Source organism: Lagenorhynchus albirostris, chromosome 13 (genome assembly GCF_949774975.1).
Source record: "Lagenorhynchus albirostris chromosome 13, mLagAlb1.1, whole genome shotgun sequence".
Taxonomy (NCBI): Eukaryota; Metazoa; Chordata; class Mammalia; order Artiodactyla; family Delphinidae; genus Lagenorhynchus; species Lagenorhynchus albirostris.
In genome coordinates this window covers 35,974,638-35,991,707 of record NC_083107.1, presented here as the reverse complement: position 1 = coordinate 35,991,707, position 17,070 = coordinate 35,974,638, and the positions used below count along the sequence as shown (strand labels likewise).

The 17,070-nt window shown below is 36.8% G+C and overlaps 1 protein-coding gene across 1 annotated transcript in view; it reads right to left on the bottom strand.

The window, feature by feature from the left end:
• The window catches only part of WDPCP (WD repeat containing planar cell polarity effector), a 254,644-nt gene that overhangs the window by 28,794 nt on the left and 208,780 nt on the right, over window positions 1–17,070 (bottom strand). The window contains exon 14 of the mRNA XM_060168956.1: window positions 1,171–1,234. Within this exon, the coding sequence (XP_060024939.1) occupies window positions 1,171–1,234 (64 nt within the window). The remainder of the gene's footprint in view (window positions 1–1,170; window positions 1,235–17,070) is intronic.

Here is a 17,070-nt window from a genome sequence, read left to right as displayed (position 1 = left end):
ATAGACATAAAAAAAATAAAGAAATATGAAGAAAATCTACCTTTACTTGTGAGTAGTGTCAGAGGTGAGAAGGTGGAGATAAAGAGTGAAAGTCATTGGGGTCAGAAAATCTAAAAGGTGTTGTAATTAAATTTCTGACACTGTGATGTCTGCATGCATAGACTTTGGTGAAAATAATAAAATGTTCCCTTCATATACTAATATGCCTGATCAATGACCTAATAAAATACAGATGACCAACAAAAGGCGCATACATGTGAAGTATGATCAATGAAAGCACAATTTAACTGAATGATGCAAAATTAGAATTTAAATAACAAATTCATTCCAAAGTCATGAACCCATATTAACATCTAAAGCATCAAAGCTTAATTTAAACTACAAAATGTCTTCATTTGTGCAGAAAATTCAGGTAAAAGAGCCTTCCAGAAGTTTTTGTTGTTTTCAAGAAGCTTTTGCTTCGTTGTTTCATTGACAACAGTGAAATCTCTGTGGAGCACAATATGCTGGAAAACCAGGAACCCCACCTTTGTTTATCTGATCTCAATGGACGCTGTGGTGAAAGATCTTATAAAATAAGAACCTGATACAGAGCACAAAGATCTGTAAGAAACTGGTTGATTTTACTGTTCTGTAGCTAATAAATGGAGGACTAAAGCATATTTGAATTTATATCCTCTTGGATCCACTTTGCACTGTGGATACTTTAAAAATACAAGTGAGAACATTCATAATATGTTACTTCTCACTAAAATCGAAGGGACAAACTGAGCACATTCAAGATCTAGGGGACATGTTTTGCCCTATGTCCTGGTTTCTGAAGCTGTACTTCTTTAGAGAATGGATTAGAAAGACATTTAAGCTTGTTAGATAACAAAGGTGTCATCCCCTCACATCAACGTACATGAGGAGAAATGTTCAAGAATTATAAATTCTTAGAAAACTAAAAAACCCTTTGGGTCTGGCAAGGAAAATGTCAACAAGTCAAAAGAGACTAGATGGCTATTGACCAGTTTCATGAAGGCAGAGCTGCAAGCCAGGATGGAATAATACTTTCCCACCATGTGTCGAAGGCACAAATGACACTAATCCTTTTTAATGGTCACAAAAGCTGACAACTTACTCAGCCTTAGAACTGAAGGCACAAAATCATCTCTGGGAATGACTCACCATAAACAGGTCACGAGCACCAATGTCAACAGCTAACAGAAATGCCTTTTCAAATCTCTGGTACCTATAAGGTAGAAAAGAAATGTTATATGTTGTGAACAAAACTACAGAAGAGGAGAGATCAGTTTGTTTAATTTACTTATGTGTTACTGTTTTTGTTCTGATACGAAAAATATTCTCAAACAGGAGGGACTTTGCCTTCTGGGATCTTCCCTATGTGAACTCTTATAGTACTTAGGAGGAGCTGAGGCACACAGCCCTGTGGAGGTGTTCAGTGCAACTTTCAAAGATAAACATAACCAGATTAGGTGCTGCTGAATGTAGAGAAATGATAGCTTAGGAAATAATGTTTCTCATTATATTTTACTTTGTTGTGTTTTGTTATGTAAGAGAAAAGTATGGGGATATGGAGAATATAGCAGGATAAGAGCAATGAATCATATAATTATACTTTTATGTTTCTTAGGTAAAAGTTAAGAAGTCAAATGTTGCATTATTACAAAACTTTCATATTTGTGAGTTTGGAAAAAATACGTTCTCCTCTGTTGTAAATGAAAATAATAAATAGTTTCTAAGATTTTTTTTTCTGGGAGTATAGTTGCTTTACACTGCCGTGTCAGTTTCTGCTGTATGTACAGCAAAGTGAATCAGCCATATGTATACAAATATCCCCTCTTTTTCGGATAAGTATTTTTTTAAGATACCACTTTTCTACTCTTTTATCCTATCTTTCCTTGAGATAAAACTGAGAATTTTCTTTGTGAAAGTTTAATTTTAGGCTAAAATACATGAGAACAAACTTCAGTTTAAATTAATTACCTCTTTAGACATTTTAAAATCCTGAGAGAAAAGCATGTCACGAACGTACAATTTGCACAGGATTTTGGAATGAAAGTTCATCTTTATTTTGTCTAAATGTTGAGACTTAAATATAACTGTCAGTCTTTCTGACTCAAGAAACAAGAACATAAATAACCAAGTTGTTCTCTGTTTTATGTTGTGAAATAAAATGGTATAAAATATAATGATGTGCCACAACAAGAGAAGCCACCACAATGAGAAGCCTGCACACTACAATGAAGAGTAGCCCCTGCGTGCCACAACTAGAGAAAAGCCCTCATGCAACAATGAAGACCCAATGCAGTCAAAAATAAACAAATAATTTATTTTTAAAAAATATAGATTTCAAATAAAACGTGTCAGAAATGTAGAATATAAATTATTATTGACAGAGTACATACATTTATTAGTGAAATAGCTAATATAATTAAAATTCAAACACACAAGGCTTATGATTATTCCATATGAGCTGGTAGGTCCAGAACCTGAAACACTTCACAATTTCCATGCTGTGTTTGATTACAGTTATCACATCTCCTCCCTGGCTCTACTTACTAGCATCTCCAGTATTTGCTTGAATCCCTTTCAACTATGGAAGATCAGAAGAAAATTGTGTTTATTTTTGTTCCAGGAAGCTGAATGATTCATTATATATACAGTGGAAATGGGATGTAATGAGGAAGAAGACAGAGGATCAGCAAGTTGTACTACTCTTCCATACATTCACTGCCATCTTGCATTTGTTGCCACTCCAATGAAACTTTTCTAGCAGTAATAAATTATCCAGACTTAAAGATAAGTTCTTATCTTGTGTGCCCTTTTGGCCATATCTGACCCTATTAACTTCCCCTCCTTGAAACCCTCTCTTTCCTTGCATTTGGAGATTCATTCTTTGTTTTCTCAATTCTTAGAATTCATCTTCTTAGTCTCCTTTTTAAGTTAATTTTTCTTTGCCTACTCCATGAAGTTTTCCCCAGTAACCTTACCCGCTCCTATGGCATTGATAATTATATCAATGACCCATAAATCTCTAGAATCCATTTATTTCCTGAGCTCCAAACTCTTTATTTCCAGGAAACTCAAATTTAACATGTCTAATATGTCCACTGATACATAAATTTGGCAACCATATATATGATTAATTGAAATTGGGAAATATGAAATTAAGGTGGACAGGTCAGGAGGTACTCTTCATTCTAGGTGAGAGGTAATGATTAACATTATGATAAAATGAAAGAGTTGGCATTGGCGTCCGGCAGTATGTTCAACCAAAAATATCAAAGAGCACTCCCCAACTAGATTGCTTATAAAATATATGTTAAAGTACAACACGGGACTCTAAAAAAAGGGAAATTTCCAAGGGTACCACACTCTCAGTAAAAAAAATAACCAACTAACCGAAGTCCCTTGATTGAAACTACAGTAAGGATCCCTGAGCAGAGAGCAAAAATGGGGGGAAAAAAGGCAGAACTACTCTGGGTCATCACCCTCAGTAGACTGAGCCCTGAACAAGTCTCAAGGTAAAGGGGCTAAGCCTGAGACTTTTGATTAAGACATGGGTTAAAATGATCCCAGGTTATTAGTGCCCCTAACTTTGGTAGAAAAAAATAAAAAGAAAATTCATGTCTGGATTAAAGCACTTTTGATAGAAGCCATCAGGACTGCCATAAATTAAAATAAAACAAGTATGAGTTCACAATGAAAGATCACTGAATACAAAAGAAAACAAGCTACTGTGATGGAAAATTAGAAAATAAACAACAGATTTACTTCTCCAGGGATTTCAGATCACTGAATTATTAAAGTTAGAATATAAAATAATTCAGCATAAGATTTTAAAAGAAATAATTATGGAACCATGAAAATAAGCATACAACAGGATATAATAAAAAAAAATTACCAGGTAGATTTTTTAAGAAATAAAATAGAACTTTTGGAAATGAAAACCTGAACTGGAGTTAAATAATTTGTCACAAAGAGAGAATTAGTGAAGTAAAAGAGGCATAAGTAAGGAATTACAGAAAATGCACAGAGAAATAAATATAAAGAGAGATTAGCAATACAGAGAACATGGAAAAGTCTAACATGTCTAATCAGGTTATTAAGTTAAAGGCTGAGAATTTTCCAAAGCTGATAAATGATATGAATCAATAAACACAAGAGGGACAATATATATCAAGCAGGATAAATTGAAAAGAATCTATAATTATGGACATCTGTAATGGAATTTCAGAACTCCAAAAATAAAAAGATATTAACTGCCAGAGAGAAGACAGATCACCTACAAAGGAACTACTGATACAGACTGACACCAGACTTCTCAATGGCAACAATGGGATATAGAGGACATTAGGGATATACTTTCAAATTATAGAGAGAAAATAAGCATTACTCTTGTATAATATGACAGTGGAACTTTCTTTCAACAATTAGAGAAAAATAAAAACACTTTCAGATGTACAAAAACTGAAAGCATTCAACAGATCTTCAATAAAGGGACTTCTAGGGAACATAACTCAGGAAAAAGGAAAACGATCCCAGAAGGAAGGTTTGAGAAGCAAGAAGGAATGGCTTCAGAAAAAAAAATTTGGTTAATATACAGTTAAATACACACAGACATACAGCAACACACACAAATGGTCTGATATTTTTAAGATCAGAAAATACTAATTACATATATCATGTAAATCAAGTGCTAAGGTCTTTGCTTTTTGTACTGTTGAAGATAATAATTGTTTGATTTTGGTAACTATGCATAGTCAGATTTCAAATAATAACCACTAAAAGATTGTATAAATTACTCGAATAGCAGTATAGGTAGAGTGGGGTTGAGGCTGAGTGAATTGAAAAAGAAAAAAATTCAAGAAGTATTAAAAAAAAAAAAACAAGAACAGTGGATCTATGCTGGTGCCCTGGTGAAAACAACAACTGAGAGACAACAGGGCCAATTGCCGGCATACCCACAGTTAAGGTGCAACCAAGAGCAGTGCCAACAACCGTGTAATCTGAGAGCTCGCACAACGGGTGAAAGGTGACACAACAGAGCACACCCAGGTGAGCAGCTCCAGAGGAGGAATACTCAGTGGCTTCTCTCCCAGTGGGAGTGCTCCAATCCCACCTACCTCACACCACAGATCAGAACACAGGTAAGAAACGGCTCTGGGGGCCTCTATTCCAGCAACTAGGGAGCAGACCATGTCCCTGTCAAGGCAGTGACAACCACAGAGCATGTCTAATATGTCCACTGTCAATTTGGCAACCATATATATGATTAATTGAAATTGGAAAAAATGAAATTAAGGTGGACAGGTTAGGAGGTACTCTTCTTTCTAGGTGAGTAACGATTAACATTATGATAAAATGAAAGAATTGGCATTGGCATCTGGCAGTATGGACAACCAAAAATATCAAAGGGCGCTCCCAACTAGATTGCTTAGAAAATATATGTTAAAGTACAACACAGGACTCTAAAGAAAGGAAATTTCCAAGGGTACCACACTGTCAACCAAAAAATAACCAACTAACCAAAGTCCCTTGATTGAAACTAGAGTAAGAATCCCTGAGCAAAGAGCAAAAATGGGGGTGGGGGAGGCACAACTACTCTGGACAGGAGTCAAAGAATGGGATGTAGAAGACAGTAGGGATATATCTTCAAATTATAAAGAGAGGATAAGCATTATTCTTGTATAGAATTTGAAAAAGAAAAGATACATGTATATGTATAACTGAATCACTTTGCTGTACACCTGATCATAATATTGTTAGTCAGCGATACTCCAATATAAAATACAAAGTTAAAACAAAAAGAAAAATCCTAAAAATGCTACCAGAAAACCACTAGAGCTCATCAATGAATTTAGTACAGTCGCAGGATACAAGATTAATACACAGAAATCTCTTGCATTCCTATATGCTAACAACGAAAGATCAGAAAGATAAATTAAGGAGACAATCCCATTTACCATCACATCAAAAAGAATAAAATACTTAGTAATAAACCTACCTATGGAGGCAAAAGACCTGTATTCAGAAAACTACAAGGTACTGATGAAAGAAATGAAAGATGACACAAACAGATGGAGAGATATACCATGTTCTTGGACTAGAAGAATCAATATTGTCAAAGTGACAATACTACCCAAGGCAATCTACAGATTCAATGCAATCCCTATCAAATTACCAATGGCATTTTTCACAGAACTAGAACAAAAAAATCTTAAAATTTGTATGGCTACACAAAAGACCTGAATAGCCAAAGTAATCTTGGCTCCTTGACATCAGGATATCCTACAAAGCTACAGTCATCAGAACAGTATGATACTGGCACAAAAATAGAAATATAGATAAATGGAACAGGATAGAAAGCCCAGAGATAAATCCACAAACCTACGGTCAATTAACCTATGACAAAGGAGGCAAGACTACACAAGTGAAGAAAGACAGTCTTTTCAATAAATGGTGCTGGGAAAACTGGACAGCTACATGCAAAAGAATGAAATTAGAACATTCTCTATCACCATACACAAAAATAAACTCAAAATGGATCAAAGACCTAAATGTAAGGCCGGTCACTCTAACACTCTTAGAGGAAAATGTAGGCAGAACACTCTTTGACATAAATTGCAGCAACATGTTTTTGAATCCACCTCCTAGAGCAATGAAAATAAAAACAAAACTGAACAAATGGGACCTAACTAAACTTAAAAGCTTTTGCACAGTGAAGGAAACCATCAACAAAACAAAAAGACAACCCACAGAATGGGAGAAAATATTTGCAAACAAAGCGACCAACAAGGGATTAATCTCCAAAATATACAAATAGCTCATGCAGCTCAATATAAAAAAAACAACCAATCAAAAACTGGGCAGAAGATCTAAATAGACATTTCTCCAAAGAAGACATACAGATGGCAAAATGCGGATGAAAAGATGCTCAATGTCACAAATTATTAGAAAATTGTAAATCAAAACTATAATGAGGTATCACCTCATACTAGTCAGAATGGCCATCATCAAAAAATCTAAAAACAGTAAATGCAGCAGAGGGTGTGGAGAAAAGGGAACCTTCCTACCCTGCTGGTGGGAATGTAAATTGGTACAACCATTATGGAGAAAAGTATGGAGGTTCCTTAAAAAACTAAAAATGGAACTACCATATGACCCAGCAATCCCACTCCTGGGCATATATCCAGAGAAAACCATAATTCGAAAAGATACATGAACCCCAATGTTCACTGCAGCACTGTTCACAATAACCAAGACATGGAAGCAACTTTTAAGCCTATTGGCAGAGGAATGGATAAAGAAGGTGTGGTACATATATACAATAGAATATTACTCAACCATAAAAAGGAACAAAATAGGACTTCCCTGGTGGTGCAGTGGTTGAGAATCTGCCTGCCAGTGCAGGGGACCTGGCTTCAATCCCTGATCTGGAAAGATCCCACATGCCGCAGGGCAACTAAGCCTGTGCACCACAACTACTGAGCCTGCACTCTAGAGCCCACGAGCCACAACTACTGAGCCCACATGCTGCAACTACTGAAGCCCGTGTGCCTAGAGCCCGTGCTCTGCAACAAGAGAAGCCACCGTAATGATAAGCCTGTGCACCGCAACAAAGAGTAGCCCCCCACTCGCCGCAACTAGAGAAAGCCTGCGCGCAGCAACGAAGACCCAATGCAGCCAAATAAATAAATAAATAGAACAAAATAATGCCATTTGCAGCAACATGGATGGACCTAGAGATTATCATACTGAGTGAAGTAAGTCAGACAAAGACAAATATCATACAATATGACTTATATGTGGAATCTAAAAGAAAATAGTACAAATGAACTTATTTAGAAAACAGAAATAGATTCACAGATATAGAAAACAAACTTATGATTACCAGGGGTGAAAGGGGGGCAGGGATAAATTGGGAGATTGAGAATGACATATACATAATACTATATATAAAATAGATTACCAATAAGGACCCTACTATAGAGCACAGGGAACCCTACTCAATACTCTCTAGTGTCCTATATGGGAAAAGAATATAAAAAAGAGTGGAAATATTTATATGTATAACTGATTCACTTTAGTGTACACATGAAACTAACACAACATTGTAAATCAACTATACTCCAATAAAAATTTTTTTCCAATAAAAATGTAAATAAAAATAAAAAACAGGAAAGGAATAAAAGGAAGCACAGGAAAATAGCACAAAGGAAGATAGAAACAGCTCAATATAAAAATAATCATATACATGGACTAAACTCACCAGTTTAAAGACAGAGTGTCAAACTGGAAAAGTAAAATCCGGTTTTATATTATTTATAAAAGCCATATCTAAATCATACAGACAAACAAGGTTAAAAGTAGAAGGATAGAAGAAAATAGAAGACAATTATTGATAAGAATGTAAAGTAATGCAGCCACTTTGGGAAAAAGTTTGGCAGTTTCTGAAAATATTACACATAAATTTGACATACAATTACACTCAATTTCATGGCAATTCCTACGTATCTACCCAAGAGAAATGAAACATACCCCAGAGAGACTTACACTCATGTATACATAGTGACATTTTTCATAATAGCTTAAAAGTAGAAACAATCCTAAATGTCAATCAACTGATGAATGAACGAATTAAAATACGGTATATCCAAACAATGAAGCAGGTTTCAGCAGTAAAAAGGAATGAAGCACTGATACATACTACAAAATAGATGAACTAAAAAATATTACGTTAACAGTTAAAGAAGCAATATTGTATGATTCTATCTATATGAAATGTCCAAAAAGGATAAATCTATAGAGACAGAAAGTAGATTTGTGGTTGGCTAGGGTTGGGAAAAGGGAGTGACTACAAATGGGCATGAGGGATCTTCTTGGGATAAAGGAAATGTTTAAAATTAGATCAAGATAATGGTTTACAAATCTGAAAATTTACTAAAAATCATTGAATTGTAGAATTAAGTGAATAAATTCTATGGTAGTTAAATTAAACCTCAATAAAATTTTCTTGTTAAAAAGCTAAGGTAGCTATATAATCAGATAAATGGTTTTTAGAAAAAAAATTATTAGAGATAGAAAGAGTAAGAACAAAATAATAAAGGTTTCATGTCTCTAGGAAGATACAAAAATTCTAGACTGGATGCATTTAATAAAATAGGCTAAAAGTATATAGATCAAATCTCTGATAGAATTAAAATAAATAATGAGCCCACCAACAAAGGGGAAAGTTCAAAGTTATATCTGAATTTTTGCTAGGCCAAGCAGTAAAAAAATTCATAAAGAAATAGAAGTCTTAAACAACATAATTACACAGCTGGATTTACTGGATACATAGAACTTGTCACTCATAAATTAGTGGATACACATCCTCCTCAAACACACATGGAATCCTTACAAAATTATGTTAGTAAATAAAAAAGCATGTCTCAATAAATTTTAAGGAATAATATATATAATGAATCTGTCAACAATGCAGTTTTTGATAGAAATATAAGCAATAAATCCATATGCATTTAGAAACTAAAATGTCATTAGTCAAAGAAAAATTATAATAGAAATTTAAAAATACTTAGAAGTAATTGAAAAACTTGAGCAAATGAGACACTTGAAGGGAAATTCGTAGCCCTAAGTGTTTGTATTAAGAAAAGAAGAAAGGTTAAAAATTGATGAGCTAAATATCCCATTTAATAATTTAGACAAAAATAGAATAATCTCAAAAAGATAGTGGAATAAATGTCTGAGGTACGCAAAGGAAATAAGACTGTCACACAGATTCTATATTCGGCAAAAAGTATCTTTCAAGAATGAAGGTGACATAAAGACATTTTCAAGGAAAAAACACCTCTAAGATATGTATCTACAGTAGAACTGAGTATAAGAAGGGCAAAAGGAAGTTCTTTAGGCCAAAATAAATGATATCAGATGGAAACTTCAGTTCTTCAATAAATAATGCAAAGTACTACAAGTGATCAATGTAAAGAAGATCATTTCCTTTATTTAACATACATATGTGTGTTTTAAACAAAAATTATAAAATTGTTTTGTGGGGGTTATAACATATATAGGTAATATATGTGGCAACTATAGCATAAAGCAGGAGTTCCCAACCTTTTTGTCACCAGGGACCAGTTTCATGGAAGACAATTTTTCCATGGACCGGGTTGGTGGGGGGATGGTTTTGGGAGGATGCAAACACATTACATTTATTGTGCATTTTATTTCTATTATTATTACATTGTAATATATAATGAAATAATTATATAACTTACCATAATGCAGAATCAGTGGGAGCCCTGAGCTTATTTTCCTGCAACTAGATGGTCCCATCTAGGGGTGATGGGAGACAGTGACACCTGAAGTGTGTTGCTTATGTCCAGTCTACTCCGTAAGATGCAGCTTAATTGTCACTTGCCACTCACTGACAGGGTTTTGACATGAGTCTGCAAGCAGTTGATTTATTATGGTCTCTGTGCAGTCAAACCTCTCTGCTAATGATAATCTATATTTGCAGCCACTCCCCAGCACTAGCATCACGGCCTCAGCTCTACCTCAGATCATCAGGCATTAGATTCTCATAAGGAGCGTACAACATAGACCCCTCACATGCGCAGTTCACAGTAGGGTTCGCACTCCTATGAGAATCTAATGCCACCACTGATCTGCGGAGCTCAGGTGGTAATGCGAGTGATGGGGAGCGGCTGTAAATACAAATGAAGCTTCGCTCGCTCACCCGCTGTTCACTTCCTGCTGTGTGGCCTGGTTCCTAACAGGCCACAGACTGGTAGTGGTCCATGGTCCAGGGACTGGGGACCCTTGGCATAAAGGATGAAGTGAGGTGGGTAAATGAACCAATTGACATGTAAGATTTCTACATTTTACATGAAATAGTACTATATTAACTCTAAGTAGACTGTGGAACATTATGGATATTTAATGTAACCCTTAGAGCAGCTAAAAAGTATAATGTAAAGAGCTATAGCTAAAAAAGCAAACATAAATTAAAACAAAATTCTGAAAAATATTCAAATAATCAAAAAGAAGGAACAGAGGAACAAATATTAGAAGAGATAAACAGAAAACAAAAAAAATGGTACATTGACTTTCAACCATATCAATAATTACATAAATATTAACGGGCTGAACACTCCAATAAAAAGACAAAGATTGTTAGAACGGATTAAAAGAAAGCAAAACTCAACTATATGCTGTTTATAAGAAATACACTGTAAATATACAGACACAGTGTGAAAGTAAATGGATGGAAAACAGTATAAGAATGCTAGAATGGCTAAAATTATCAGATAAAATAGACTTCAAAACAAACAGTAGTGTCAAAGACAAAGAGGCATAACGGGAACACACAACAATCATAATGTCTCCAGGGTGAGCTGCAGTTGCCTCCCGCCTCTCCAGGAGAATCTCCAAGATCAGCAGGTAGGTCTGACCCAGGCTCCTAGCAGATTACTGCTTCTGTCTTGGGTCCTGGAGCATGTGAGATTTTGTGTGTGCCCTTTAAGAGTGAAGTCTCTATTTCCCCCAGCCCTCTAGGACACCCAAAAGTAAGCCCTTCTCACCTTCAAAGCCAAATGCTCTGGGGTCTCATCTTCCTAGTACAGGACCCTTGGGCTGGGAAGCCTGATACAGGGCTTGGACTTCTCACTCCTTTGGAGAACCTCTGCAGTTGTAATTATTCTCCTTTTTGTGGGTTATCCACCCACGGGTGTGGGACTTGACTATAGCATGACTCCACTCCTACTACCTTTCTTATTGTGGCTCCTTCTTTACATCTTTAGTTGTATTAGATCTTTTCTGATAGGTTCTGGTCTTTTTCATCAATGGTTCTGCAAACAGGTGTGACTTGGTTTGCTTGTAAGAGGAGATGAGCCCAAGTTGTTTTTTTTTGTTAAAGGAACATTCATCTATCTGTTTATCTATCTATCTGTCTATCTATTTATGGGTGTTGGGTCTTTGTTGCTGCCCACAGGCTTTCTCTAGTTGCGGCAAGTGGGGGCTACTCTGCAGTGCTCGGGCTTCTCATTGCGGTGGCTTCTCACTGTGGAGCACGGGCTCTAGGTGCGTGGGCTCAATAGTTGTGGCATGTGGGCTCAGTAATTGTGGCTTGTGGGCTCTAGAGCATAGGCTCAGTAGTTGTGACGCATGGGCTTAGTTGCTCCGTGGCATCTTCCCGGACCAGGGCTCCGAACCTGTGTCCCCTGCGTTGGCAGGCAGATTCTTAACCACTGCACCACTAGGGAAGTCCTGAGCCCAGGGTTTTTCTACTCTGCCATCTTAGCTGATCTCCCATGGACAGTACTGTTTAATTTCCATATGTTTGAGAATTTTCAGTTTTCCTTCCATTATTGATTTCTAGCATAATTTTACTATGGTAAAAAAAAGTATGCTTTGTGTGATTTCTATCTTTTTAAATTCATTAAGACTTGTTTTATGTTCTAATAGTGGTCTATGCTGGTGAATCTTCCACGCTCACTTTAGAAGAATGTTATTCTGCTGCTGCGTGTAGAGTCCTCTATATGTGTCTGTTAGATCTAGTCAGTGTATACTGTTGTTCAAGCCCTGTATTTCCCTATTGATCTTCTATGTAGATGTGTTATCCACTATTGAAACGGGTGATGAAGTTTCCAACTATCATTGTACAGCTTTCTACTCCCTTCCATTCCATCACTGTTTGCTTCATATGTTTCAGATCTCTGTTATTCTGGGGCGCAGATGTTTTAATTTATTATATCTCCTTGATGCATTGTCCCTTTAGGGATAATGTTCTTTACCTCTTCTAAAACTTTTTTACTGATGTGTGTTTTGTCTGACATTAGTAAAGCCACCCTATCTTGCTTTTGCTTGGAATATACCTTTCACTTTCAACCTATTTGTGTCTTTGAGTCTACCGTGAGCCCCTTCTAGACAGCATACAGTTGGATCACATTTTTTTCCACTCTTTCAATCTCTGTACTTTAATTGATGGTATTAATCCATTTTCATTTAGTGTGATTACTGATAAAGAAGCTCTCAGTTCTGCCATTTTACTATTTATTTTCTACATCTATCATTTTGTCCCATAATTCTTGCAATACTGCCTTCTTTTCCATATGATTTATTTTTTTCTAATGTACCATTTTGATCCTTCTCTCTTCCTCTTTTAGTTATTTCATTAGTGATTACCCTAAGGATTACAATATCTTAAATTTATAACAATCTAGGTTTAAATTATACCAACTTAACTTTAATAGCATACAAAACTTTACTTCTATATAGCTCTATCCTCTCCTTTATGTTATTATTGTCACAAAGTTATCTGTTTAAACACTGTGTGTCCATTAACAGAATTACAATTTTTGTTGCACTCACTGTTTTTAAAATCAGATGGGGAAAAAAGAAGAGTTACAAACCAAAAATATTATAATACTGGCTGTTATATTTACTTACATAGTTTTCTTTCCTTGTATTGTTTATTTCTTTGTACTGCTTTGAAATACAGTCCTTTCATTTCAGACTGAAGGACCCTTTTTAGTATTTCTTATAAGGCAGATCAACTAGCAGTAAACTTCCTCAGCTTTTATCTGGGAATATCTTAATTTTCCTTCATTTTTAAAGGATAGTTTTGACAGGTGTGTAGAATTCTTGATTGATTTTTTTTCTTTATATAGTTCAAATGTGATCCTGCTACCTTCTGCCTTCCATGGTTTCTAATGAAAAAATTAGCTGTTAATCTTATTGAGGATCTCTTCTACAAAACCAGTTGCTTTTTGCTTGCTGCTTTCAAGATTCTGTCTTTGGTTTTTGACATTTTGAATGATGTGGATTTCTTTGAGCTGATTCTACTTGAATTTCATCGTGTTTCTTGGATATGTAGATTCCTGCAGTTAGTCTAAATTTTCTTCTCCTTCTAAGACTCCCATAATGCATACGCTTGATGGCATCCCACATGTCCCTCAGGTTCTGTTCATTTTTTTTCTCCTTTTTCCTCTTGTGATAATTTTTTTTTTTTTTTTGTGGTACACGGGCCTCTCACTGTCGTGGCCTCTCCCGTTGTGGAGCACAGGCTCCAGACTTGCAGGCTCGGGATGCACAGGCTCAGCGGCCATGGCTCACAGGCCCAGCCGCTCCGTGGCATGTGGGATCCTCCCGGATGGGGGCACGAACCTGTGTCCCCTGCATCGGCAGGCAGACTCTCAACCAGGGAAGCCCCTCATGTGATAATTTTAATTGTCCTATTTTAACATTCACTGATTCTTTCTTCTGCCTCCTCAAATCTGCTGTTGAGCCCATCTGGTGAATTTTCCTTTTCAGCTCCAAATTTTCTATTTGGTTCCTTTTAATTATTTCAATCTCTACTGATATTCTCTATCTGGTAAGAAATCATTCTGATCTTCTTCACATCATTGTCTATCATTTCCTTTACATCTCTAAGCTTATGTAAGACAGCTGATTTAAAGTCTTAGTCTAAACAGAAAGGCAGACATAGAGAACGGACGTGTGGGCACAGCAGGGGAAGGGGAGGGTGGGATGAATTGGGAGATTAGATTTGACATAAATACACTATCATGTGTAAAACAGATAGCTAGTGGGAACCTGCTGTGTAGCACAGGGAGCTCAGCTCAGTGCTCTGTGAAGACCTAGAAGTGGGATGGTGGGGGAGAGAGGTACATGAGGGAGGGGATATATGTATACATGTAGCTGATTCACTTCACTGTACAGGAGAAACTAATACAACATTGTAAAGCAATTATACTCCAATAAAAAAAAATAAAGTTTTAATCTAGTAAATCCCAATGTCTGTGCTTCCCCAGGGATGCTATTTTTTTTTCCTTGTGAATGGGCCATACTTTCCTGTTTCTTTGTATGCCTTTTAATTTTTGCTGGAAATAAGATATTTTGAATATAATAATGTGATAACTCTGGAAATCAGATTCTTCCAGGTTTTACTGTTGTTGCTTTTGAGGGTAGTCATCTATTTGTTTAGTGACATTCTCAAACTATTTTTGCAAAGCCTATATTCCTTGTCATGTGTGATCACTGAAATCTCTGTTTCATTATCTCAGCAATCAGCCAGATATTTTTAACATCCTGACAGACTGATGTGACAGATTTTAAAAAAAATTCTAAAGCAACAAACAAACAATTCTCTCAGTCTTTGTAGATTGCCTCTGAGCTAAGGCATGGTTTTCACTACTTAGCCAGGCTACCTATGTACAATTCAGCCTCAGAATTCAACTCTTGTTGTGCATAGCCCAAAGGTCCTCCAGAGTTTTAAGTCTGGGGTTCTCTCAGGTCTTTTATGAGCATGCATCCTGTTGTGGGCATGTGTGTTGTACCCCTGATTCCCTGGTATATGAGGTAGTCCTTCAAGAACTTTATTCCCCCCAAAATCTTCACCTTAGCCTTCTCTTTCTCAGGTCTTTCCATCTGTCTGCTGCTTTCCCCACTCTCCGTACCTTGCCTGAGAGACAGCTGTGCATATTATGTCTTGAAGTGCTTTTGACATACACAAATGCTTTTGCCAAAGATGCTGTTCCAGCCTGAGGAAGGTGAAACAAAGCCAAGCTTCTGCACTGGTCCCTCTGGAAACCACAAGTCTGGTCAAAATTTGTGACCAGTTTTGGAGAAAAAGATCCATTGTTGCCCTCTGGCACCAGCTAGCTGACACCAGAAATGCTGGCCACTGTCACACTGGGGAATGGGGGATGGCAGACAGGTAAACAAAAATGCAACAATGCTTTCTTACCAAAAAGTTAGCAGTCTCTGTCTTTAATAAGCACTCCCCTGATTATTACAAGTTTTAAAAATTAGATTCTAGAGTTTTAAAAAAGTTAATTTTGTCAGTCTTTGTTTGCTTAATGTTTGCTTCACTGAGGGACTGATTCTTGGAGCTCCCTACTCTGCTGTTTTCATGATGTCTCTCCCACTTCTATTTATAGACCCCAATGTGGCATTCATAAGAATATCGCTCTGAGATCTCCTACTAAAGGGAGTGCAACTGACAGCCCCAGCTGTTCCATTTTGAAATGTGTCATTGTATTTTTGTGTTAAGGCTACACTTTCCACAAGCTGCTCCTAGAAAATAAATGAGGGCAGTAAGGGATACTGAGGCAGTCCTGTTCCTGACTGACATTGGATTCTTCGAGTGGCAATATTGGCTTGACGGCTCCAGAGAGCCAAACCAAACCTTCCTTTGAACTGTTCTGTGGTGTACTGGAGTGGGGGTGGAGGCTGTGGATGGGCAGTGTTTAGTAAGTAGACAGTGGCATAGGCCGATGACTACTAAGTTGTATTTATGCCCCAGGGAAGAATAGTAAGAGACTGAGTGCTCTTTACAGTTAATGGCTAAGTGTGACAGCCAGAAAGCCACTCTGGTAGCTTATAGAGGTCCTTATCTACTGTATTTGAATGGAAGGTACAACTGACAGGTGGAAGACCTGTTAACAGTCACAGAGCGCTAGGGACATTTGGATGAATCATCAAGGAAGGTCTGCTTTGCTAAAGTCAAGGCCCTATTTAAGAACACTGAAGGTACTGATATCTAGGTTAGGTACAGCTGCATGGATGCCCTTGAGGATGTTCACAGTGCAGACCCACTGCATCTGAGATAGCACTTCCACTGTGCTAAAACATTCTATACAGACCTCTCCCCACAATGCAAAAGATACTCCCTCCCCTCAGGAAATGCCTCTACTACTCTCCTGGTTGCCAGGCTGATAACAAGGGTTAAATCTCAGCACAATTTAGCTGAGAATATGCTGGACTTGATAAGCTAGGAGACCGCACACTTAAAGAGTTGAAAGAATTAGCTAGCATGTGCCAGCAGCAACAGGGGAGTTGGAATGGAAGACCGGATAAATAATTCATTAACGTGGGTGGCAGTTTTTCAGGATACTGAATTTAATATCCTATCGAGGACCCCAAAGGATGGTATAAATTGCTGCTAGAATGGCTCTTAGTAGCCTGAAAAAAAAAAAAAAGGCCAATACTCAATGAAGTGGAAATGCCTGAGTGCTATGGCAAACTGTGCAAGGAGAAATAAAATGGAGAGCAGATGAGGGA